At 43.1% G+C, this 27,276-nt stretch overlaps 2 protein-coding genes across 5 annotated transcripts in view; both read right to left on the reverse strand.

The window, feature by feature from the left end:
• The window catches only part of LOC129820702 (NADP-dependent malic enzyme-like), a 30,056-nt gene extending 18,375 nt beyond the window's left edge, over positions 1-11,681 (reverse strand). The window contains exons 1-3 of one of the 4 annotated variants that reach the window (XM_055877570.1): positions 11,475-11,681; positions 11,052-11,123; positions 10,640-10,860 (exon numbers count right to left, since the gene is read on the reverse strand). In XM_055877570.1, the coding sequence (XP_055733545.1) occupies positions 10,640-10,860; positions 11,052-11,091 (261 nt within the window). In that variant the 5' untranslated portion in view covers positions 11,092-11,123; positions 11,475-11,681. The other 3 variants (XM_055877572.1, XM_055877568.1, XM_055877571.1) reach the window with 3 other exon arrangements.
• A 7,497-nt stretch (positions 11,682-19,178) lies between these two features.
• ildr1b (immunoglobulin-like domain containing receptor 1b) lies at positions 19,179-25,979 on the reverse strand. The gene is made up of 8 exons (XM_055877573.1): positions 25,677-25,979; positions 25,091-25,261; positions 24,549-24,698; positions 24,304-24,423; positions 22,420-22,566; positions 22,209-22,331; positions 20,970-21,883; positions 19,179-20,165 (listed from the first exon to the last, which is right to left on the reverse strand). Exons 1-8 carry the CDS (start codon positions 25,798-25,800, stop codon positions 20,127-20,129), a joined length of 1,788 nt encoding a protein of 595 aa, XP_055733548.1. The 5' UTR covers positions 25,801-25,979; the 3' UTR covers positions 19,179-20,126.
• Positions 25,980-27,276: the final 1,297 nt, after the last annotated feature.

Raw genomic sequence — 27,276 nt, forward strand, 5'->3', positions numbered from 1 at the left:
GGCTATAGAGAGGCTACAGAGAGGATCTAGAGAGGCTACAGAGAGGCTATAGATAGGCTATGGAGAGGATATAGAGACAGCCAATAGAGAGGCTATGGAGAGGATATAGAGGCTATAGAGAGGATATAGAGAGGCTATAGAGAAGATATCGAGAGGCTATAGAGAGGCTACAGAGAGGCTATAGAGAGGCTATAGAGAAGATATCGAGAGGCTATAGAGAGGCTATGGAGAGGATATAGACGTGTTGCTGTGCGTTTTGTTGCTGTGCGTTTTGTTGCCAACCTTACTTTGCTAGCTGACAACTTTACGTTGTTTTTTCTTTTTACTTTTTAATTACAGTTTATATTTTTAGTTTTTCCATCACAACTTTTTTCCCTCATTCAACTTTTTCACTCCGGACGCTTTATCTGGACATGGTTTGTCAGCACTTTCAACAGCCGAAGCTAAGTAGTAACATTAACATTATGTCTTCTAATTGCAGTCGCTGTACTCATAATATACAAGAGAACGATCGCCTTATGGCGAGGATAGCTGTGCTGCAAGCCCAGCTTCAGACACAATCGTTAGGCAAGGGTATTTCAGTGTAGGAAAGGATGAAACAGCGTCTGTGCCACCAGTAAGTACAGATAGTAGTATAAACCCCCCCGCACAGTCCCCACAGCCTCACTGCTGCTCGATCATCCTACTTTTCCAACTTAATTGAGGAAAATAAGAACAATCCAACATTTCTTTTTGATACTGTTGCAAAGCTAACTAAAAAGCAGCATTCCCCAAGAGAGGGGAGCAGTAATAAATAAATCACTTCAGCAGTAATAAATTCATGAACTTCTTTGAGGAAAAGATCATGATCATTAGAAAGCAAATTACGAACTCCTCTTTAGATCTGCGTATTCCTCCAGGGCTCAGTTGTCCTGAGTCTGCACAACTCTGCCAGAACCTAGGATCAAGGGAGACACTTAAGTGTTTTAGTACTATATCTCTTGACACAATGATGAAAATAATCACGGCCTCTAAACCTTCAAGCTGCATACTGGATCCTAATCCAACTAAACTACTGAAAGAGCTGCTTCATGTGCTTGGCCCTCCTATGTTGAACATAATAAACGGCTCTCTATCCACCGGATGTGTACCAAACTCACTATAAGTGGCAGTAATAAAGCCTCTCTTGAAAAAGCCAAACCTTGACCTGGAAAATATAAAAAACTATCGGCCTATATCGAATCTTCCATTCCTCTCAAAAAAAATTGAAAAAGCTGTTGCACAGCAACTCACTGCCTTCCTGAAGACAAACAATGTATAAGAAATGCTTCAGTCTGGTTTTAGACCCCATCATAGCACTGAGACTGCACTTGTGAAGGTGGTAAATGACCTTTTAATGGCGTCAGACCGAGGCTCTGCATCTGTCCTCGTGCTACTAGACCTTAGTGCTGCCTTTGACACCATCGATCACCACATTCTTTTGGAGAGACTGGAAACCCACATTGGTCTACACGGACAAGTTCTGGCCTGGTTTAGATCTTATCTGTCGGAAAGATATCAGTTTGTCTCTGTGAATGGTTTGTCCTCTGACAAATCAACTGTACATTTCGGTGTTCCTCAAGGTTCCGTTTTAGGACCACTATTGTTTTCACTATATATTTTACCTCTTGGGGATGTTATTCAAAACCATAATGTTAACTTTCACTGCTATGCGGATGACACACACCTGTACATTTCAATGAAACATGGTGAAGCCCCAAAATTGCCCTCGCTAGAAGCCTGTGTTTCAGACATAAGGAAGTGGATGGCTGAAAACTTTCTACTTTTAAACTCGAACAAAACAGAGATGCTTGTTCTAGGTCCCAAGAAACAAAGAGATCTTCTGTTAAATCTGACAATAAATCTGACCCCTCCTGTCTCAGCCTCCAGTATTTATGCTGCAGTAGTTTGTGTTGGGGGCTAGGGTCAGTTGGTTATATCTGGAGTACTTCTCCTGTCTTATCCAGTGTCCTGTGTGAATTTAAGTATGCTCTCTCTAATTCTCTCCTTCTCTCTTTCTTTCTCTCTCTCGGAGGACCTGAGCCCAAGGACCATACGTCAGGACTACCGAGCATGATGACTCCTTGCTGTCCCCAGTCCACCTGGCCTTGCTGCTGTTCCAGTTTCAACTGTTCTGCCTGCGGTTACGGAACCCCTACCTGTCCCAGACCTGCTGTTTTCAACTCTTAATGATTGGCTATGAAAAGCCAACTGACATTTATTCCTGATTATTATTTGACCATGCTTGTCATTTATGAACATTTTGAACATATTGGCTCTCTCTAATTCTCTCCTTCTCTCTTTCTTTCTCTCTCTCGGAGGACCTGAGCCCTAGGACCATACGTCAGGACTACCGGGCATGATGACTCCTTGCTGTCCCCAGTCCACCTGGCCTTGCTGCTGTTCCAGTTTCAACTGTTCTGCGGTTATGGAACCCCTACCTGACCCAGACCTGCTGTTTTCAACTCTTAATGATCGGCTATGAAAAGCCAACTGACATTTATTCCTGATTATTATTTGACCATGCTTGTCATTTATGAACATTTTGAACATCTTGGCCATTTCTGTTATAATCTCCACCCGGCACAGCCAGAAGAGGACTGGCCACCCCTCATAGCCTGGTTCCTCTCTAGATTTCTTCCTAGGTTTTGGCCTTTCATGGGAGTTTGTCCTAGCCACCGTGCTTCTACACCTGCATTGCTTGCTGTTTGGGGTTTTAGGCTGGGTTTCTCTACAGCACTTCGAGATATTAGCTGATGTAAGAAGGGCTATATAAAATAAACTTGATATAGAGAGGCTATGGAGAGGATATAGAGGCTATAGAGAGGATATAGAGAGCCTAATATTACCATTAAAACTACTACTACTACTACTACTTTTAATGTTATACCTATCAATTGTCCTATTAGCAATCACCTATATTAGCAAACGTATTTATGTTCAAACTTCAAATTGTTCTAGTGGGTCTCTATTGGTTATTTATTGCAATGAACAATATCAGCAAAATGTCCATGATAAGTGGTCAGTTGGGACAGTGTCGATAGTTTTCTGTTTATCGTCCCAATTCTAACAGACAGCCTATAGAGGCTATAGAGAACCCAGGGCCGATTTGAACTTACATCTGCAAGGGCAAACATGATCAGAATCAGAAACATATTTGCATTTCATTCTTCAACCTTTGTTAGGGGTCGGCAACAAGCGCACAAGTTTTGTTTTATCCCCCCCCACCCCCGGAAAATAACCAGGAATTCAGCCCAAGTACTCCCCCCCCCAAAAAAAAATATACCGTTGAAGTCAGAAGTTTACATACACCTTAGCCAAATACATTTAAACTCCGTTTTTCACAATTCCTGATATTTAATTCTAGTAAAAATTCCCTGTCTTAGGTCAGTTAGGATCCCCACTTTATTTTAAGAATGTGAAATGTCAAAATAATAGTAGAGAGAATGATTTATTTCAGCTTGTATTTCTTTCATCACATTCCCAGTGGGTCAAAAGTTTACATACACTCAATTAGTATTTGGTAGCATTGCCTTTAAATTGTTTAAATTGGGTCAAACGTTTCAGGTAGCCTTCCACAAGCTTCCCACAATAAGTTAGGTGAATTTTGGCCCATTCCTCCTGACAGAGCTGGTTTAACTCAGTCAGGTTTGTAGGCCTCCTTGCTCACACACGCTTTTTCAGGTCTGCTCACAAATTTTCTATGGGATTGAGGTCAGTGCTTTATGATGGCCACTCCAATACCTTGACTTTGTTGTCCTTAAGCCATTTTGCCACAACTTTGGAAGTATGCTTGGGGTCATTGTCCATTTGGAAGACGCATTTGCGACCAAGCTTTAACTTCCTGACTGATGTCTTGAGATGTTGCTTCAATATAGCCACATAATTTTCCTCCCTCATGATGCCATCTATTTTGTGAAGTGCACCAGTCCCTCCTGCAGTAAAGCACCCCCACAACATGATGCTACCACCCCCGTGCTTCACGGTTGGGATGGTGTTCTTCTGCTTGCAAGCCTCCCCCTTTTTCCTCCACACATAACGATGGTCATTATGGCCAAACAGTTCTATTTTTGTTTCATCAGACCAGAGGACATTTCTCCAAAAAGTACGATCTTTGTCCCCATGTGCAGTTGCAAACCGTAGTCTGGCTTTTCTATGGCGGATTTGGGCAGTGGCTTCTTCCTTGCTGAGTGGACTTTCAGGTTATGTCGATAAAGGACTCGTTTTACTGTGGATTGAGATACTTTTGTACCTGTTTCCTCCAGCATCTTCACAAGGTCCTTTGCTGTTGTTCTGGGATTGATTTGCACTTTTCGCACCAAAGTACGTTCATCACTAGGAGACAGAACACGTCTCCTTCCTGAGTGGTATGACGGCTGTGTGGTCCCATGGTGTTTATACTTGCGTACTATTGTTTGTACAGATGAACGTGGTACCTTCAGGCGTTTGGAAATTGCTCCCAAGGATGAACCAGACTTGGAGGTCTACAACTTTTGTTCTGAGGTCTTGGCTGATTTCTTTTAAATTTCCCATGATGTCAAGCAAAGAGGCACTGAGTTTGAAGGTAGGTCTTGAAACACATCCACAGGTACACCTCCAATTGACTCAAATTATGTAATTTAGCCTATGAGAAGCTTCTAAAGCCAGCCCTATAATCTCAATGTCCTGAATGAGAGCAGTGGCTTTTCATCTGATGGCATTGCACTGTCTGTGGTGTTCTAGGGGCAGGAATCATCAACGAGATTCAGCCCCGGGCCGATTTCTTCTTGAGCGATGGTTAGAATGCCTGAACATAAATAATTTGTTGACTAATAATAATTCCAAACCTTACCTTTGTATTTGATCACATACACTGAGTGTACAAAACATTAAGAACACCTTCTTAATATTGAGTTGCATCCCCCTTGCCCTTAGAACAGGTTAATTAGCCAGGGTATGCACTCTACAAGGTGTCGAAAGCGTTCCACAGGGATGCTGGCCCATGTTGACTCCAATGCTTTCCACAGTTGTGTCAAGATGGTTGAATGTCCTTTGGATGGTGGACCGTTCTTGATACAAGCGGGAAACTGTTGTGTGAAAAACCCAGACACATTGCAGTTCTTGACACAAACCGGTGCGCCTGGCACCTACTACCATACCCCATTTAAAGGCACTTAAATATTTTGTCTTGCCCATTCACCCTCTGAATGGCACAGATACACAGTCCGTGTAAATACCACGGGAGCCTTCTTACTTATAGGAACTTCACAGTCCTATTGGTGAAACAACCATGAAAAGGTAGTCTCTCTCTCCCTCAGTTGCCTATGTCCATCAACAACAGCAAGATCAACAACTAGCTAATGCCAGCCAGAACAAGATGAGCTAAAGTCTAACGAGAGAACATTTGATAAACCCTCTCAAACATTTACAGCTAGTTGGTCGTCAAAATTACACTAATAAACGATGGGGAATAGTAGCCTGCTCGTCCTTCTGCAGCTTGCCCACGTTTTGACAACTGAATGGGAACTTGGCTGCCCACCCATTTGATCGATACCAAATACATTTTATTGACAACTAAGAGATATACTAACTGTGGATAACAGTCATTCAAGTTCAGCGTAGCTAGCTAGCAAAGCGGTTCACATTTCTTGCCAGCTAACCAAATGACACCTGCATCTCTAGAAGTAGCCACCGAAAAACGATATGAGGGGAAAAAGTTGGTCACTCACTCACTACTCCAATAACATCACATCCTCCTAGTAGCTAGCTAGCTAAGGTTAGACTCCGTGTTTTCAGCTTGCTAAATAAATAATGAATGAAGCATTGCTGTATGGTGCACTCAAACCCTCTTGTAGTTGAGTAGCCAGCCTAGGCTACTGCTCAAATGTTGCTTTAAAAGGCCTACATGTTTGTCCTTTGCATGGTGTTTTGTTGCAGATTTAGGTTTTTGGTTATAGTTTTTTTAACGAAGCCAGACTGCCACATTTTAGTAGCCTAACTAGGACTGTGGCATTTCTGTAAAATTTCCCTCTGTTGCGTGTTGTAAACGGGACACATGAAAGCAGCACAATTTAAGTTGAATTACCCGATGCGAGCACATCAGGCTGTAATTTCATAAAGTCGAGGACTCAACTGTTGACTAATTTATACTCGCTTGTGTGTCTGTGTGTGAATCCTTTTATCTTATATCTTTTTGACGAACAAGACTACATTTTCTGTAGGCTACAGCAATGACCCGAATATCAGCGGTGCTGGAGTAGTCTACACTGTTGTCGGATAGTTCCAGCCAAAATGGGACATCGAACCTTTGATTGATTTTTACTTCAATTTAAATCCTCTTCTCAAACAAGATGTGACTATTTTCAACGAACAGACTAATACCTTTAGAATATCCATGTCGTTCAGGTTAGCCGGGAGAGAGGACGCCAAGTGGTTTTCTGTGAATGGAATTTATTTGTTGTGAATTGTTTTGAATATGTTACTCCGAAGTGAGTTTGCTTTTTGTTTGTCTCCATTTGTCATGGACCTTTAATTTGGAATCTATCTACAAAATCCAGATCGTCAAGGGAAACCCAGAGCGAGGATTCTACAAATTCAGAGAGCTCACAGACCGGGGATTTAAATTGTGTTTTTTGTGCTCCGGGAGAAGCGAGAATCATAGAAAGAAATTAATGTTTGTGCTCCCGAGTGGCGCAGTGGTCTAAGGCACTACATCTCAGCGCTAGAGGCATCACTACAGATTCGATTCCAGGCTGTATCACAACCGGCAGTGATTGGGAGTCCCATAGGGCGGCGCACAATTGGCCCAGCGTCGTCCGGGTTAGGGTTTGGCCCGGGGTAGGGCGTCATTGTAAATAAGAATTATTTCTTAAATGATTTGCTTAGTTAAATAAAAATATTTTAAAAACCTGTTGGAACTGAAACTTGGCAAGGACATTTAGCATACAACATGTTTAAACTTTAGGTCTGGTAGAAGATTTGGTCAGTGCCATTAGTGATGATATGATACAGCACCGTTTGTCTTGCTGTGACTTGTAGTGCAGCACAACGCGGACGGTATGGTAGCGGGACAAAATTAATTGACAACCCTGATCATTGCGCGGGCCGGATAGAAATGTGTCACGCCTTGTGTTTTGACACGTGTGCTACTCTATTAGCCACGTTTTGACTGACTTGTGATCTTTGCCTTCGCTAGTTTGATTGTATTGACATTCCCTTAGTTACAGTAGGCTGTTTTTGTTCAAAATATTGAGTCATTGAAACTGAAACAGTACATCCCGAATGGGTGCAGGTAGCAAACAATGTACCAGGCCAGCTTTGATCTACAACCTGACAGCAATATTATAAATGTATTGGTGAATTATATTAATCTAGCATTGAACTGCATCCATCTACAGTGCATTCGGAAAGTATTCAACCCCCTTGACATTTTTTTCTAATTTTGTTACTTTACAGCCTTATTCTAAAATTGATTCAATAAAAAATGCCCCTCTTCAATCTACACACAAACCCCCATAATGACAAAGCAAAAACATGTTTTTAGACATTTTTGGTGTAATTGCGGTCGCTAATCAGCCGTTTCCTTAAGGGGTTTACTTTAAGGCCTGTAACTGCTACGCTATCTGACAGGTTTACATTAACTCGATTAATCTGTGTGTGTGTGTGTGTGTGTGTGTGTGTGTGTGTGTGTGTGTGTGTGTGTGTGTGTGTGTGTGTGTGTGTGTGTGTGTGCCAGATTGATTTACAGTGCATTCGGAAAGTATTCAGATCCCTTCACCTTTTCCACATTTTCTTACATTACAGCCTTATTCTAAAATGGATTCAATTAAATGTTTACCTCATCAATCTACACACAATAGCCCACAATGACAAAGCGAAAACAGAAACACCTTATTAACATAAGTATTCAGACCCTTTGCTATGAGACTCAAAATTGAGCTCAGGTGCATCCTGTTTCCATTGATTATCCTTGAGATGTTTCTACAACTTGATTGGAGTCCACCTGTGGTAAATTCAATTGACTGGACATGATTTGGAAAGGCACACACCTGTCTATATAAGGTCCCACAGTTGACAGTGCGTGTCAGAGGAAAAACCAAGCGATGATGTCCAAGGAAATGTCCGTAGAGCTCAGAGACAGGATCGTGTCTAGGCACAGATCTGGGGTTGGATACCAAAATATTTCTGCAGCATTGCAGGTCCCCAAGAACACAGTGGCCTCAATCATTCTTAAATGTAAGAAGTTTGGAACCACCAAGACTCTTCCTAGAGCTGGCCACCTACCCAAACTGAACAACCGGGGGTGAAGGGCCTTGGTCTTGGAGGTGACCAAGAACCCGATGGTCACTCTGACAGAAGTCCAGAGTTCCTTTGTGGAGATGGGAGAACCTTCCAGAAGGACAACCATCTAACAACTATCTCTGCAGCACTCCATTTTTTTTTTATCTACAATCAGCTTCCTATTTCGCAACAAAGCATCCTTCACTCATGCTGCCAAACATATTCTCGTAAAACTGACTATCCTACCGATCCTTGACTTCGGCGATGTCATTTACAAAATAGCCTCCAACACTCTACTCAGCAAATTGGATGCAGTCTATCACAGTGGCATCCGTTTTGTCACCAAAGCCCCATATACTACCCACCACTGTGACCTGTATGCTCTCGTTGGTTGGCCCTCGCTTCATTTCCTCACCAAACCCACTGGCTCCAGGTCATCTATAAGTCTTTGCTAGGTAAAGCCCCGCCTTATCTCAGCCCATGGTTACCATAGCAGCACCCACCCGTAGCACGCGCTCCAGCAGGTATATTTCATTGGTCAGCCCCAAAGCCAATTCCTCCTTTGGCCGCCTTTCCTTCCAGTTCTCTGCTGCCAATGACTGGAACGAATTGCAAAAATCACTGAAGCTGGAGACTCATATCTCCCTCTCTAACTTTAAGCACCAGCTGTCAGAGCAGCTCACAGATCACTGCACCTGTACATAGCCCATCTGTAAACAGCACATCCAACTACCTCATCCCCATACTGTTATTTATTTTTTTGCTCCTTCGCACCCCAGTATCTCTACTTGTGTTTAATTGCTAAATTGTAATTATTTCACCACTATGGCCTATTTATTGCCTTACGTCCCTTATCTTACCTCATTTGCACACACTGTATATATATTTTTCCATTGTGTTATTGACTGTATGTTTGTTTATTCCATGTGTAACTCTGTGTTGTTGTTTGTGTCACACTGCTTTGCTTTATCTTGGCCAGGTCGCAGTTGTAAATGAGAACTTGTTCTCAACTGGCCTACCTGGTTAAATAAAAGTTAAATTTAAAAAATGAAGAAATCCAGCCTTTATGTTAGAGTGGCCAGACAGAAGCCACTCCTCAGTAAAAGGCACATGACAGCCTGCTTGGAGTTTACCGAAAGGCACCTAAAGGACTCTCAGACCATGAGAAACAAGATTTTCTGGTCTGATGAAACCAAGAATGAACCTTTTGGGCTGAATGCCATGCGTCACGTCTGGAGGAAACCTGCCACTATCCTTACGGTGAAGCATGGTGGTGGCAGATTCACGCTGTGGGGATGTTTTTCAGCGGCAGTGACTGGGAGACTAGTCAGGAGGGAGGGAAAGATGAACGGAACAAAGTACAGAGAGATCCATGATGAAAACCTGTTCCAGAGAACTCAACACCTTAGACTGGGGCGAAGGTTCACCTTCCAACAGGACAACAACCCTAAGCACACAGCCAAGACAATGCAGGAGTGGCTTCGGGACAAGTCTATGAATGTCCTTGAGTGGCCCAGCCAGAGCCCGGACTTGAACCAGATCTAACATCTCTGGAGAGACCTGAAAATAGCTGAGCAGCGATGCTCCCCATCCAACCTGACAGATCTTGAGGATCTACAGAGAAGAATGGGAGAAACTCCCCAAATACAGGTGTGCCAAGCTTGTAGCGTAATAGCCAAGAAGACTTGAGACTGTAATCGCTGCCAAAGGTGCTTCAACAAAGTACTGAGTAAAGGGTCTGAATACTTATGTAAATGGTATATTTTAGTTATTTATTTTTAATACATTTGCAAACATTTCTAAAAACCTGTTTTTGCTTTGTTGTTATGGGGTATTGTTTGTGTGTATATTGATGAGGGGAAAAAACAATTTAATTAATTTTAGAATAAGGCTGTAACGTAACAACATTTTTAAAAAGTCATGGGGTCTGAATTCTATCCAAATGCACTGTATTTTTCCAACAATTCCTTACTGTATGTCATGGAATTTTGAGTGAAACAAACTATTTTAAAATCCTCTGATAAAGTTGGTTTTGTAGCATAAAACTGGGAATTTGACATGTTTTACTGATATTATTGTCTGTTTGTTTCATATCTGCAAAGTTATCTGCAAAGAACGCTGTCAGTTCCACTTTAATGTTTTGTACACTCAGTGTATATCTCTCTATGATGTGTGGGAATACTTTGGAACAGATTTCCAAAATTAAAATCACTTGGAGCTGATCTGCTGGTGTTTTTACAGTCTTTTATGTCCAACAATTTTATGAAAATAAATATTTTTAAAAATTTGCTCAGAAAACTTGGGGGGGGGGGGCAAATAAAATCACAGCCGCCAGTTGGGGGACCTTGATCCAGGGCTTTACCTTGTTCAGGTGTGGGTTTCTGGTAATGTCATAACCACGCTTCTTGGTGTTGACGCTGCCCTTGCAGCTCGAGCCCGAGTGACACACTCTGACAGCCTCAAGGCAAGTCGCACGGGCCATCGTGACAGGGTGACCTGGTGCACCCACGAGGACCCTCAACGCGCCCACTGTGGTGATTCTGCACAGTGACACACTCCTTCCCGGTAGGGAGTTCATATTTCCTGTGAAGAGAGAGGGTGGGAGAGGGGCTGTGACACGGTTTACATACAGTGCTTGACTGTATAAGTGCCGGTACTCATTTTGGGTGCCGGTACTGTTTATATTTAGGTGCAGGAGCTCCACAATACTTTTGAGCTAATATACTATAAGAGGAACAGGAGATGAAGCAGTAGAAATGTTGAAATGCCTGTACTCAGCAACCGTGAGCTCCTGTCCAAGTCAAGCGCTGCCATGGTTACATATCGGTTGACGATGATGACTTGTCCTAAATCACAAGACAGACGACCTAGAATTCCATGCATGCAACATGCATAGCCTAATCAAGTTCAGCAAGGTTGCCCTCCACATATAGTTAACGACGTTAGGCATTGAATATATCACTTTACGGCTAGGTGAGGCAAAATATTTAATTAAACACAAACAGCAGATGTTACGATGCTGCTGGCATTGTAAATTCAGTGTTTACCAGTATCCATCCTAATGGGCAGGATAATGTTCCACGTAGGCCTACTATAGTTGAGCAATGTAACGTTATAGCTGAATCTCCAAATATAGACAACAGCACACTGCACACAGAAATTGATTTATTTACAAAACAAACTGCGTCGCTCGCTACCTGAATACGGTTTGACGCTGCCCTCGAGTTCCTATCTGAAAAAATCTCAATCCTTTTAGGGTTGGGGTAGCAGACTATGGTCTCTCTTCGTCGCTGACTTTTTATCAGTGGATGTGAGTAGAATGGTCTAAACAGCTGATACAAGTTTATTTGATGTTGACGCTTTCACCAGAGACCGTAGGCGTTCGCTTTCCTGTAGAACCGCCCATTTTGTCACCGCCGACCAATCGTGTTAAGCAAAATGTTGCTCATGGAAGATCGTAGCCACACAAAAATATTTTGGACCCTCCCTTCCACCCCCCACTCTACGCTCCTCCCTCCTGTTTCTGTGTACTGTAGTCACCATTGCCATAGTTGTAACCCTTCCTTTTAAATAGAGTACTAGCGTAGGAGTATATTTGATCATGTCCACATAACTGAATTAAATAGATGCTATTTATTCAATTAAATTTAGAGGCTTATTTGATATGGGAAACGTATGTTTACATTGCCAAAGCAAGTGAAATAGATAAAACAAAAGTAAAATAACTGTGAAAACACACTACATCTTGCCGTCATAATTATGGTCATACAGACCGCTGCAGTGCGGGCGAAAAACATATGACAGAAATGACAGAAGACAGTCAAATCCATCTCTGTTAAGTTATTTTTTAACTCCCTTAGACAAAATTATATTTCCCAGTTATATATGGTACTTTATTGCCCTGCTAGGGCGTTTCTGGTCCAGTCTGCAATGCTGAGTCACCAGCCAGATGTTATTGCTTACAACAAGAATCTCCGGATTTAGATTTCTGTTACACCCAGAGACATTGAGAATTAGTGCAGACGTTCCAAGGAGTGCACCGCCCTGCAGAGAAGTACTGAACAAAGAATGAATTTGCTGGGCAAATATAATAACTCTACTCGCATTTGAATCTAATGTACATTATGTCGCAAGCAGGGTTGGGAAGGTTACTTTCTAAATGTAATCCTTTACAGTTACCTGTCCAAAATGGTAATTAGTAATGCAACTTTTGGATTACCCAAACTTAGTAACGTAATATGATTACATTAAGTTACTTTTAGATTACTTTTCCCTTAAGAGGCATTAGAAGACAAAAAATGCTTGTTACCAATTGAACCACATCTACTGCAGGATAAATCAATGTTCAAGTTTACATAGCTAGCCATACATGGACGTTCAGTTTTACTTTCTGGGATGGTTATGTAGGCTTCTTCTAACCCATCGCTTTCTACTACATATACGAATACAATTAAATTATATATTTTACATTAAAAACCAAAGTCAATCAGAATTCCAGTCATTCCAATAAATGTTATACCCCTTGATCTTCAAGAAAGGGACTTGGAAATATGGAAGTATAGTCATTGTTTTTACCTGAGAATAACCCCAAAACTAAGGATTTAGCCAGACCTACTCTGTTGTTTATGATTTTGTTGTCATGGAGGACAGATTGGGCTCATTGATTCGAGTTGAAAAATAAATGCTGCGCTCATGGAATGGCATGCTTTGAGCACTACTGAAAAGTGCTATTTACATGTGAAAAATGAATGCCATATGCTGCATTTGCTATAGGCCTATTGTTTAACTTTTTGTTGGAACTTTGATATCTTGATAACATGCAGCCGTTTAGAGTGCAAATCGACAGATGAAACAAGAAGAAAACAGTTGCCCCCGCCTCTGTTTTGGTAAAAAGCTGAGGGATGGGCCTGGAGAAATGTAACCAGTGTTCAGATTAATAGACAGAGCTACAGTATGGATGCAAGGACTGACCATCCATGATATCAAATTTGTTTTAACCATTTTATGAGGCTATACAATGTTTACAAACATAGGAGAAAAACAAGATCATGTTCTGGGTTCTCATGGAGTGTGACAACTAACCTCATGAGGCATTTATAAATTATATTTTTCAATTATCAATGGAGATATGTAAATTATACATCCAAAAGCAACTACAGATTGCCCCTTTAAGTCTATCAAAAGTGTGCGAGTTTGAACATATGTCCATTAGGCCTATGGACAAAAAAAATGTTTTATCAGCATGTATTAGATTGAGCAATAAAAGCCCCACTTTTATTCCATAGGCTGGGATCCACCGTGTGCAGCTGTTGCAAGAGCCCTGTCACTGGGTTAGAGCCTGTAAGTAAGCATTTCACTGTAAGGTCTACACCTGTTGTATTCAGCGCACGTGCCAAATAAACTTTGATTTGATCATGCTGAAACATGAGGTGATTGTGGTGACTAGTTTCAAAAACAATGATTTATAGGCAGCTTCAACTTCTTGAATTAAACCATTGTAGGGTTCAGACTACACCACTGCTGTCATCCTTACCTCCAAGAGTTTATTCACGTTGGATAATCTTTGGATGCTGACAGCAGTCACACCATTGGAAGACATAGCTTGGACTGTAGCCTACAAAAGCCTATTCCTGCTCTTTTCACACGATCCATCAAACCCATTTGATGTGTCATCATAGTGGTCTCTGACTTGTAGTCAGACTCGCTCAGGTGGAACAAATTAAATTTTTCGCCTTTTTTCAATGCTGATTTGCAAATTTGTTTACATACAGAGAAGTGTCAAAGGGGCTGTGCATAATTAACTTAAAAATTGCACTGTTGGTTAGAGCCTGTAAGTAAGCATTTCACTGTAAGGTCTACACCTGTTGTATTCAGCGCACGTGCCAAATAAACTTTGATTTGATCATGCTGAAACATGAGGTGATGGTGGTGGAAGAATGGTAAGACAATGGGCCTTGGGATCTCGTCACGGTATCTTTGTGCATTCAGATTGCCATCGATAAAATGCAATTGTGTTAGTTGTCCGTAGCTTATGTGTGCCCATACCATAACCTCACCGCCACCATGGGGCACTATGTTCACAACGCTGACATTAGCAAACGGCTCACCCACACAACGCCATACACGGTCTGTGGTTGTGAGGCCGGTTGGATGTACTGCCAAATTCTCTACAATGAAGTTGAGGCGGCTAAAGATTGAGAAATTAACATTTAATTATCTGGCAACAGCTCTGGTGGACATTCCTGTAGTCAGCATGCCAATTACACACTCCCTCAAAACATCAGACATCTGTGGCCTTTTATTGTCCGCAGCACAAGGTGCCTGTGTAATGAGCATGCTGTTTAACCAGCTTTGTGATAATCCATTGACCTGACAGGTGTGGCATATCTTGGCAAAGGAGAAATGCTCACCAACAAGGATGTAAACAAATTTTCAGTGGTGTAAAGTGAACTGAACAAATTTACTTTGAAGTGCTTTGAAAGACTAGTCAAGGATCCTATCACCTCCACCTACCTGTCACCCTAGACCCACTCCAATTTGCTTACCGCCCCAATAGGTCCACAAACGATGCAATCGCAATCACACTAAACAATCCCATCTAGACAAGAGGAATACCTATGGAAGAATGCTTTTATTTGACTACAGCTCAGCATTCAACACCATAGTACCCTCAAAACTCATATTAAGCTTGAGACCCTGGATCTCGACCCCGCACTGTGCAACTGGGTCCTGGACTTCCTGACGGGCCACCCCCAGGTGGTGAAGGTAGGAAACAACATTACTCCGCTGATCCTCAACACTGGGGCCCCACAAGGGTGCGTTCTCAGCCCTCTCCTGTACTCCCTGTTCACCCACGACTGCATGGCCATGCACGCCTCCAACTCAATCATCAAGTTTGCAGACGACACTACAGTGGTAGGCTTGATTACCAACAACAACGAGACAGCCTACAGGGAGGAGGTGAGGGCCCTCAAGAGTGTGGTGTCAGGAAAATAACCTCTCACTCAATGTCAGCAAAACAAAAGAGATGATCATGGACTTCAGGAAACAGCAAAGGGAGCACCCCCCTATCCACAGCGACAGGACAGCAGTGGAGAAGGTGGAAAGTTTTAAGTTCCTCGGTGTACACGTACCGACAAAATGAAATGGTCCACACATACAGACAGTGTGGTGAAGGCGCAACAGTGCCTCTTCAAACTCAGGAGGATGAAAAAAATGTGGCTTGTCACTGAAAACCCTCACTTACTTTACAGATACACAATTGAGAGCATCCTGTCAGGCTGTATCACCGCCTGGTACGGCAACTTCACCACCCACATCCACAGAGCTCTCCAGAGGGTGGTGCGGTCTACACAACGCATCACCGGGGGCAAACTACCTGCCCTCCAGGAGACCTACAACACCCAATGTCACAGAAAGGCCATAAAGATCATCAAGGATAATAACCACCCGAGCCACTACATGTTCACCCTGCTTCCATCCAGAAGGCGAGTTCAGTACAGATGCGTCAAAGCTGGGACAGAGAGATTGAAAAACAGCTATCTCAAGGCCATCAGATTGTTAAACATTCACCACTATAACAGAGAGGCAGCTGCCTACCTACAGACTTGATATCATTGGCCACTTTAATAAAATGGAACACTAGTCACTTTAATAATGCCACTTTAAGAATGTTTACATATCTCACATTGCTCATCTCATATGTATACACTGTATCCTTCACTATCTATTCTTTACTAGTGGCGGAAGGTAGCCTAGTGGTTAGTGTTGGGCCAGTAACCGAAAGGTTGCTAGATCTAATTCCCGAGCCGACAAGGTAAAAATCTGTCGTTCTGCCCCTGAACAAGAGTTAACCCACTGTTCCTAGGCTGTCATTGTAAATAAGAATAGGTTCTTAAATCTATTGCAAACTCTATTGCAACTTAGCAGCTCTGTCACAGCTCATCCATATATTTTACACTTACAGTTGAAGTCAGAAGTTTACATACACCTTAGCCAAATATATTTAAACTCAGATTTTCACAATTCCTGACACTTAATCAAAGTAAAAATCTCCTGTCTTAGGTCAGTTAGGATCACCACTTTATTTTAAGAATGTGAAATGTCAGAATAATAGTAGAGAATGATTTATTTCAGCTTTTACTTCTTTCATCACATTCCCAGTGGGTCAGAAGTTTACATATACTCAATCAGTATTTGGTAGCATTGCCTTTAAATTGTTTAACTTGGGTCAAACATTTCAGGTAATCTTCCACAAGCTTCCCACAATAAGTTGGATGAATTTGGCCCATTCCTCTTGACAGAGCTGGTGTAACTGAGTCAGGTTTGTAGGCCTCCTTGCACACACACGCTTTTTCAATTCTGCCCACAAAGTTTCTATAGGATTGAGGTCAGGGCTTTGTGATGGCCACTCCAATACCTCAACTTTGTTGTCCTTAAGCCATTTTACCACAACTTTGGAAGTATGCTTGGGGTCATTGTCTATTTGGAAGACGCATTTGCGACCAAGCTTTAACTTCCTGACTGATGTCTTGAGATGTTGCTTCAATATAGCCACATAATTTTCCTCCCTCATGATGCCATCTATTTTGTGAAGTGCATCAGTCCCTCCTGCAGTAAAGCACCCCCACAACATGATGCTGCCACCCCCGTGCTTCACGGTTGGAATGGTGTTCTTCTGCTTGCAAGCCTCCCCCTTTTTCCTCCACACATAACGATGGTCATTATGGCCAAACAGTTCTATTTTTGTTTCATCAGACCAGAGGACATTTCTCCAAAAAGTACGATCTTTGTCCCCATGTGCAGTTACAATCCGTAGTCTGGCTTTTATATGGCGGTTTTGGAGCAGTGGCTTCTTCCTTGCTGAGCGGCCTTTCAGTTTATGTCAACATAGGACTTGTTTCACTGTGGATATAGATACTTTTGTACCTGTTTCTTCCAGCATCTTCACAAGGTCCTTTACTGTTGTTCTGGGATTGATTTGCACTTTTCGCACCGAAGTACGTTCATCTCTAGGAGACAGAACGCGTCTCCTTCCTGAGCGGTATGACGGCTGCATGGTCCCATGGTGTTTATACTTGCGTACTATTGTTTGTAAAGATGAACGTGCTACCTTCAGGCGTTTCGAAATTGCTCCCAAGGATGAACCAGACTTGTGGAGGTCTACAATTTTTTTTCTGAGGTCTTGGTTGATTTCTTTTGATTTTCCCATGATGTCAAGCAAAGAGGCACTGAGTTTGAAGGTAGGCCTTGAAATTCATCCACAGGTACATGTCAATTAGCCTATCAGAAGCTTCTAAAGCCATGACAACATTTTCTGGAATTTTCCAAGCTGTTTAAAAGGCAGTCAACGTAGTGTATGTAAACTTCTGACCCACTGGAATAGTGATACAGTGAATTATAAGTGAAATCATCTGTTTGTAAACAATTGCTGGAAAAAGTACTTGTGTGATGCACAAAGTAGATGTCCTAACCGACTTGCCAAAACTATAGTTTTGTTAACAAGAAATTTGTGGAGTGGTTGAAAAACGAGTTTTAATGACTCCAACCTAAGTATGTAAACTTGAACTGTATATATTCTCATCCCATTCCTTTACTAGATTGTGTTTATTAGGTTTTGTTGTGGAATTGTTAGATATCACCTGTTAGATACTGCTGCACGGTCAGATCTAGAAGCAGAAGCATTTCGCTACACTCGCAATAATATCTGATAACCATGTGTTTCTGACCAATAAAATTGGATTTGAAATACTTAAGTAGTACTTTAAAATATTTTTACTTAAGTAGTTTTTTTTAGGTATCTGTACTTTACTTTTTATGTTTCACTTTCCTATATTCCTAATGAAAAGAATGTACTTTTTACTCCATACATTTTCCCTGAAACCGCAAAGACCTTGTTACATTTTCAATACTTAGCAGGACAGGAAAGAGAACATCCCTGGTCACCCCTACTGCCTCTGACCTGGAGGACTCACTAAACGCCTAGTTTGAAAATGTCTGCGTGTTGTAGTGTGCCCCTGGCTCTCCGTAAAAAAATAACACTGATCTTATTATTATAAGCAATCTGAATTTATTTATACTTTTGATACTCACATATATTTAAAAGCAAATACTTTTAGACTTTTAGCCAAGTAGTATTTTTCTTGGTGACTTTCACTCGAGTCATTTTCTATGAAGGTATCTTTACTTTTACTCAAGTATGACAATTGGGTACTTTTTCCACAACTGCAAATTTGTCTCCAAAAATTGAGAGAAATACATTTGTGTGTCTGGAAAATTTCTGGGATCTTATTTCAGCTCATGAAACATAGGACCAACACTTTATATTTTGCGTCTATATTTTTGTTCAGTGTATTATTAGTTTATAATATCCTCTGAGGAACCAGTGAAGATAAATGTCTTTATGAAAAATAAAGTTCTCAAACTATTTTATTTAAAAAGTGTTCTTTTTTTTTTTTTAATGCAAAAGTCTACACACTTAGCAGACACTTTGTTTAACTAATGCATCTCCATCTGTCATATACCAACCCAACCTTGTCACAACAAAACTGATTGGCTCAATAGCATTAAGGAAAGAAATTCCACAAATTAACAAGGCACACCTGTTAATTGAAATGCATTCCAGGTGAGTACCTCGTGAAGCTGGTTGAGAGAATGCCACAGTGTGCAAAGCTATCATCAAGGCAAAGCGTGGCTACTTTGAAGAATCTCAATTATAAAATATATTTTGATTTGTTTAACACTTTTTTGGTTACTGCATGATTCCATATTTGTTTTGATGTCTTCACTATTATTCAACAATGTAGAAAATAGTAAAAATAAAGAAAAACCCTGGAATGAGTAGGTGTGTCCAAACTTTTGACTGGTACTGTAGAACAAAGACTCGAACATGCCACTCAAAGCAAGGTGAATGATGATTTCATTTAAATCCCAAGTACAAAATCCCAAGTACAAGACCAACGGAATCATTTATCCCACCACCGACTAAAATACAACTGTAAACAGACAGAGGCACTTGAGGAAAACTGAACAAGAAACAGTCACACACTACAGAATCTACAACAAAACATTGTATACAACTATTTAAAATAAGAAAACAGATACACACTTGATGAAATGTACAATAAAAAAACTAATAATATTTCTTACAATTGATAGTGCTGTGTTTTACATTGTCTTATAGGTAAATTATGTAAATATTTAAAAAAAGTATTCTAAAATAAAAAAATTCACGGATTTCAACAGGTAAAATATGTGCCTTAAGATTCCGGTATTCTAGCCCTCCCTCCACACCTTGCCCTTCAATCCCATTCTATATAAAGTATAGCACAATATTACATAAGTACTGTTTAACCTCTATGCTTGTACATGTATAAAAGGCACCCGAGTCACCTTATTACAATAAATTCTATAGCGTCTATCAGAGTCCAAAACGTGTATGCGTGATCTAGAATATTGGAACATTAACTTTCATACTTTTCTCAGCGTGGCTCAAGCTATTTCTCCAATTGTCAACACATTCAAATTAATATAGGATGCGTACGCAGAGCCGTGTTGGTTGGGAATTTTGGGCAGATGCTCGTTTGGGCAGTGGTCTCAGAGCCCCCTAGTTGTCACAATGGGATGCCGGACTATCGCGTCTCTGGACTCTGAATTACGCTTAATAATCCTTTAGGTTTACAACCAATTTTCTTAACTTCTCTTCCACTGTGTCACTTCTCGTCCAAAGGCAGACAGACAGAGGCCGTTTGTGGAGACAGACAGACCGACAAACAGTTTGTGGAGACACAAACCATCAGTTTACACTGAGGAAAAGGGAGACCGGCAGGCAGGTTTCAGACAGACAGGTTTCAGATCACCACACTGGTACCACTACGAGAGCTCTTATCCTGGAAAAGAGAGAGAGAGAGATGGAGAGAGAGAGAGAGATGGAGAGAGAGAGAGAGAGAGATGGAGAGAGAGAGAGAGATGGAGAGAGAGAGAGAGATGGAGAGAGAGAGAGAGATGGAGAGAGAGAGGGATGGGGAGGGAGAGAGAGAGAGAGGGATGGGGAGGGAGAGAGAGAGAGAGGGATGGGGAGGGAGAGAGAGAGAGAGGGATGGGGAGGGAGAGAGAGAGAGAGGGATGGGGAGGGAGAGAGAGAGAGAGGGATGGGGAGGGAGAGAGAGAGAGAGGGATGGGGAGGGAGAGAGAGAGAGAGGGATGGGGAGGGAGAGAGAGAGAGAGGGATGGGGAGGGAGAGAGAGAGAGAGGGATGGGGAGGGAGAGAGAGAGAGAGGGATGGGGAGGGAGAGAGAGAGAGAGGGATGGGGAGGGAAGAGAGAGAGAGGGATGGGGAGGGAAGAGAGAGAGAGGGATGGGGAGGGAAGAGAGAGAGAGGGATGGGGAGGGAAGAGAGAGAGAGGGATGGGGAGGGAAGAGAGAGAGAGGGATGGGGGGGAAGAGAGAGAGGGATGGGGAGGGAGAGAGAGAGGGATGGGGAGAGAGAGAGGGAGAGGGAGAGAGAGAGAGGGTGTTCAGTAGTGTTGACATTTGTGTGTTAAAATGAGTGCATGTGAATGTCTGTGGATGTGTGTGTTCCCTCCTGTTTGTGCAGTGTCTGTTACAGGACAGTACGATCCTGATCTGTATGTGTGAGTAAACAATGTTATATGGGTGTGAGTCGTACATCAGGACTCGTGTTTGTTTCTTACTGAGTAGCGGTCGTAGTTCCTCCTGTTGCCTTGCTGGATCTCGATGGAGGAGTAGCTGGGGGGTTTCTCTGGCCACAGCTTCCCCTTGCCTCCCCTTTTCCCTCCCCTCCTGCTGTCTTCCTCATCCGAGCTCCAGGACCGTTGTCGACGGGCAGGAGGTGAGTGGCTCCTGTCTTGCCTGGCAAGGGCTGACCGACGCAGCTCCTCCATCATGTCGTCACGACTACGGGACCGCGGCGCCGACCCAGACCCCCCCGTCCTCCTCCCGGCCGAGCCTTGCCCCTCCCTCTTCGGCCCTCCCCTCCGGTCGTCCCAGTCTGACTCATCGCTGTAGCTACGCAGGATGCCTTGTCGCGAAGGGGTGGAGTAGTGTTTGTCACGCCGGTTGTCACTGTAATGCCCACCGCCGCCACCCCCAGTGCGGTTGGTGCTGCCGCTGGATTGGCTGGATATTCTGGGTGCACCACTGGTCACTCCTCCCCCTCCAGTCCCCCTGCGAGAGGAGAAACTGGGAACCCGCTGGACGATAGGGGGCAAGGTGATCACTCTCCTCTCCACCCCCCTCATCCCCATCTCATCCAGGGCAGACAGCATGCTGGGGGGGCCGGCCGTGAAGGGGACCCCCTGGGGGCCTCCCTGGGGCTGGTACTGGTGGGCCTGGGGGGACAAGTGCTGATGAGGGGGAGGGGGTATCTGGCTGTGAACCCCCCTCATCTGGCTCTCCAGGAAGTCCAGCATCTGGTTGGTGCCGTGCGCGCTCCCGCCGTGCACGCTGCCGTTACCGTGGTGGATACCGTATTGGTGTTGGGGCATGTGGTGTTGGGGGATAGGGGGAGGCTGCTGCTGGAGGGGCAAGGGGCCCATCGGGGCCATGGCAAAGTTGGGCTTGGTAGGGTACCCATCGGAGAACGAGCCTGGAGACATAGCGAATCACACAGCATTAGCACCGTTATAAGACTGACCTGAGACCAGCAGATCGTTTCACAGCATGGATGGTCAGGGTTCTCCCCAGGATTTTTTAAGGTGGTGCTGCTGAGTACGGCCAGGGGGGGGGGGGGGGGGTCAGAGATTCTCATTTCTCTATTTACATAGTGGCACAGCCAGTCCACAAGGTGGCACATCACCTCTCTTACATTCTTTGGGAGCACCTTGAGGGTACAACATTATAACATTGACCGGAGTTCAGTAGATAGTTTCACAGCATGCTGGGTACAACATTAGCACCATTATAAGACTGACCTGAGTACATCGCTGGGTTGCCCTGGGAGGAGTGGTTGCTGATGGGGGCGTAGATAGGCTGCCCGTGCATCCAGGGGACCATGGCCTTCTGGGCCTCTCGTATCATCCTGTGCTGCATCACCACTTGGGAGGGGAGAGGTGTGAATAAGCGTATCACTATGAGTATGTGTGCGCTCGACCGTGTGTGTGTGTGTGTGTGTGTGTGTGGTACCTTTCTCAGGGCAGCAGCAGGTCTGTGGGCAGCAGGGACAGCGGATGTAGCAGCAACACTTCTGGGGGCAGCACTGACAACAGCAGATACAGAACAGCATGATGAGCAGCAGAGCCCCGATGATGATGAACAGCACCGTCAGCCAATCTGGAACAGAGGTCAAGAGGTCATGTAGGACACATACAGTGACTTCAGAAAGTATTCATACCCAAGTGACATATTTGACATTTTGTTGTGTTACAGTCTGAACTCAAGAAAAATAATAATTCTCTAATCTTCTCTACACCCGCAATACCCCAAAACATTTTTGCCCATTTATTGAAAATGACAGCGATAACAACTGTGAGTCTTTCTGGGTATGTCTAAGAGCTTAACACATCTGGATTGTACAATATTTGCAAATTATATATATTTTTTTAATTCTTCCATCTCTGTCAAGTTGGTTGTTGATCTGTGCTACACAGCCAATTTCAACTCTTGCCATAGATATTCAAGCTGATTTATGTCAAAACTGTAACTAGGCCATTAAGGAACATTCAATGTTGTCTTGGTAAGCAACTTGGGCTTGTGTCTTGCTGAAAGGTGAGTGTCTCCCGGTCTCTGTTGGAAAGCAGACTGAACCAGGTATTCCTCCAGGATTTTGCCTGTGCTTAGATCTATTCCGTTTTATTTTATCCTAAAAAAACTCCCTAGTCCTTGCCGATGACAAGCATACCCATAACATGATGAAGCTACCACCATGATTGAAAATATGAAGAGTGGTACTCAGTAATGTGTTGTGTTTGACCCAAACATAAGGCTTTCTATTCAGGATATGAAGTAAATTTCTTTGCCACATTTTTTGCAGAATCCCAAATTGACCCCTTCCCCCCTCTCACTTCGATTTGTGTTTTGACGCGTGCCTCCGCTGCATGCGGTGTTGGAGCTACTATCATTTTGTTTATACTGTACCTATGCCATACTTTCAGATCTACAGAAGTGAATAGTGGAGTTGATTTGGGATTGGCCAATGTCATTTTATTTGCTGTGTTACTCACATTGTATTTAAAGTGCCACACAGACAACAGCGCCAAGTCTCTACACTGATAGAATGCAAGTGACATTACATCTTATTCAAAATAGGCCATTACATGGTGTACAGTTTGTTGAATGCATGTTATACATAGAGAACCTATGAACCTCTAATTAATTGGAGGAAGTTAACATTGTTATGGAAGGACCTCCCGAGTGTCGCAGTGGTCTACGGCACTGCATCGCAGTGCTAGCTGTGTCACTACAGATCCTGGTTCAATTCCAGGCTGTGTCGCAGCCGGCCATGACTGGGAGACCCATGAGGCGGCGCACAATTGGACCAGCGTCGTCCAGGTTAGGCCGGCATTTCCTTCTCCCATCGCGCTCTAGCAACTCCTGTGGCGGGCCGGGCGCAGTGCACGCTGAAACGGTTGCCAGGTGTACCATGTTTCCTCCAACACATTGGTGCGGCTGGCTTTCGGGTTAAGCGGGCATTGTGTCAAGAAGCAGTGCAGCTTGGCTGGGGTCGTGTTTCGGAGGACACACGGCTCTCGACCTTCGCCTCTCCCGAGTCCGTATGGGAGTTGTAGCGATGGGACAATTGGATACCACGAAATTTGGGGGAAAAAAGGGTGTTAAAAAATATATGAATAAATTGTTATGGAATAATAAAACATGACCCACTATTGTGTAACACATTAGCTGCACAGTTGGTCCTCAATCCTAAGGGTGCTTTTTAATGATGCGCCACAGACACCCCATGGTTCCCCCAGGAGAGCAATGCATTGGTGGAACATGCAAATACATAAGTGAAATTGAGGATAGTTAATTAAACGCATCCTGAAAAAGCAAAAAACATTTGCAGTCACTTACGGTAAACAATGAGTTTGACCTCGCGGTCTGAGTCTCCTGTAGTGTCTCCCGGTGCGTCAATGGAGCAGAAGTACACACCATTATCCCACCACATCACCTCATTCATAACCAGGTCGGCCTCTGTGGAGGGCAGGGGGGCGTGCACACACCCAAGCACTTACTGTACATGTGCATGATAACATTTAATGCAACATTTACAAATCTGAGAATTGGGGTCACTTTCACTATGTTGGGGTCACACTCACTGTTTTGGATGGATATCTTGCGCTCCCGATACTCAGAGCCCAGGGTGGCCTCATTGGTTCCCTTCTTCTGGATGACTGTGCGAATGGTGCGCTGGCGGTCTGGACAGTCATTGGCTGGGTCCTGGCCCAGCTGCAGAGCAGCCTGATAGGCTACAGCAGGAGGAGAATGGAAGTATTATGATGACATCACTATACACCAACATCTCCATTATCGCATTGGTGTCCCAATCTCAACAGTACCACTATGACATCATACAATTTTCAAAGCCTCATTATGGCATCACTATACAATTCTGACATCACAATCACCACAGCACCTTATGACATAAAACTACACAGTTCCATTATTACATTACAATCTTCACTGCAGTATGACATCAATCTCCACAGCCCTGTTGTTACCTCACACACTCTGCTGTTCCATTTCTGACATCACAATCGCCACAGCCCCATTACAAGAAGACTATGTAAATGGAAAGACAGGAGGGCTACACTAGTGTCCGTGCAGCCCTCACTCATTTACCTGTCCTTTAATATCTCACCTGTGGAGTAGAATTCCAGCACGGGGTCCTTGCAGAAGGACTTGTAGCGCCAGGTGACCAGGACTTCCTGTGCATTGGCGGAGGTGGAGTAGTCACAGCGTATGATGACTGAGGCAAAGAGAGCCGTACTCCTCTCTGTCTGAGGAACAATCACCTGGATAGAAAACACCTCTGAAAGACAGAGTTGCGAGAAAGAATGAGAGGATAGTACAAAAATAATAATAAATAAAATAAAAAAAGAGAAAAAAATGATGTGTTCAAATGATTAAGAGAAACTGTTTTTCAAACTGCTTCATTTGTATACAGAAGTGCATATTAGTACTCGGATACAATAATTTCTAACAACGTTAATGTAGATTAACTGTCCTGAACACCCATCTGCTTGGCAACTTGTAAACACCCTACGATCACGTGACCGCGATTTGTTGGCCTTGTCATGTTTACACCTGTCGATTATTAACTTATTCTAACATGCTTATTTTGGAAAGAATCAAGACAATTTATATGTCAATTATGTTTTGTATGTAATAAAGCCCAATACACGTTAGAGCCGTATCTTAAAGCGGTTTTAGATTAAAAACCTTACCTGTTGGCAGGAAACCAAGCAGAAGCGCAAGCAAGATACTATTTCCCATCTTGTTCTCCACCATTCCAACGCGGAAGTTTCTAAAAGACGACCAACCTTTAGTCAATCGAGACAAACAATTCATTTGATAAAACCATGCAACATTTGTCGAAGCAACGCTTCATCAGCGCATTTTCTTCATTTTATGCAAATAGAAGTCTTCAATTTCCTCGTTTTTGTGGTGAAACTACTCTCCTACAGGTGTCGAGGCAACTTTCCCAGGCAGAGTTCATCCGTGCGTTCCCAATCCCATCCCCCAGTTTCAGGTGACATCACTAACCCCACCTCGAGCCGTAACAGGTGCAAGACAAAAAAACTTGTAAGTGATATGGAAGGCTCGTGCACGTGGAAACGAGTTTTTAAAACATGAACGCCTAAATGTATCAAATAGTTCGCGGAACTAGGACTTTTGAAATGGATTATCTTAAGATAAACCCCCTCTGGAAATGCCTTTATACATAGAGGACCTTGAGAAAATCGGGTATATTTTCCTATAGGCCCAGAATAGTAAAAGTAGCGATCTTTCTAATGTCAACTGAAGATCAACACCAGACTGTACATACATCAGATGTGTCTTCTTTGTACACACATCTGATTATATCTAATGTATAAATGCAACATGCAACAATTTCAAAGATTTTACTGAGTTACAGTTCATATAAGGAAATCAGTCAATTGAAATTAAATAAATTCATTAGGCCATAATCTATGGATTTCACAGTGCAGCCATGGGTGGGCCTTGGAGGGCATAGGCCCACCCACTTGGCAGCCAAGCCCACTCACTGGGGAGCCAGGCCCTACCAACCAGAATTAGTTTTCCCCTACAAAAGGGCTTTATTACAGACAGAAATACTCCTCAGCACATATTGTAGGCTTGTATTTCTACCCTGGTTGAGGCAAGGCAATCTAGAATAATCTAGTCTCATGTGAATCAGATTACATTTCAAGGATGTATCCAGATAATTGAGAAAATACAGAGACATTGAACAGTTAGGGTCCAAGCACAGTGACTCATGTTTGGCCTTTTGAGAACTCCAGTACTATGCAACCGTTGACGCAACCAGAACTTAATTTAAAACATTAGGTGGATGATTCAGCATATTGTGCAGTAGTTGTGGACTGTCAGCCAGCCTACTCAGCTCTGCAATACGAATTACAATGAAGTGGCCCCAGCTATGTTCTCTTTCTTCAGTGTCTGTCCAGGGTTTGTTTCTTAATGCCAAGCTTGTTTGCACTTTCAGCAGTGTGGAAATTCCATGTCAACAGTCCTTAGACACACAAAACACTGGAGCCTGCAGGATTTCCATGTGAATTGGGATATCTACATGCTGGAAGAAAAGACCCAAGCCACAGCACTGTGGAGACTGGAGAGGAGTTCACAGCAATTTCGCAGATCATCCTTCTCTGAAAAGAGGTTTGATTGTTGCTGGGGGGTTCAGGGACTGTTGGTGTGGTTCTATTCTAAGGCTGTATTCATACTGGTGGTGTGGTTCTATTCTAAGGCTGTATTCATACTGGTGGTGTGGTTCTATTCTAAGGCTGTATTCATACTGTTGGTGTG

This window comes from Salvelinus fontinalis, chromosome 23, assembly GCF_029448725.1.
Source record: "Salvelinus fontinalis isolate EN_2023a chromosome 23, ASM2944872v1, whole genome shotgun sequence".
Taxonomy (NCBI): domain Eukaryota; kingdom Metazoa; phylum Chordata; class Actinopteri; order Salmoniformes; family Salmonidae; genus Salvelinus; species Salvelinus fontinalis.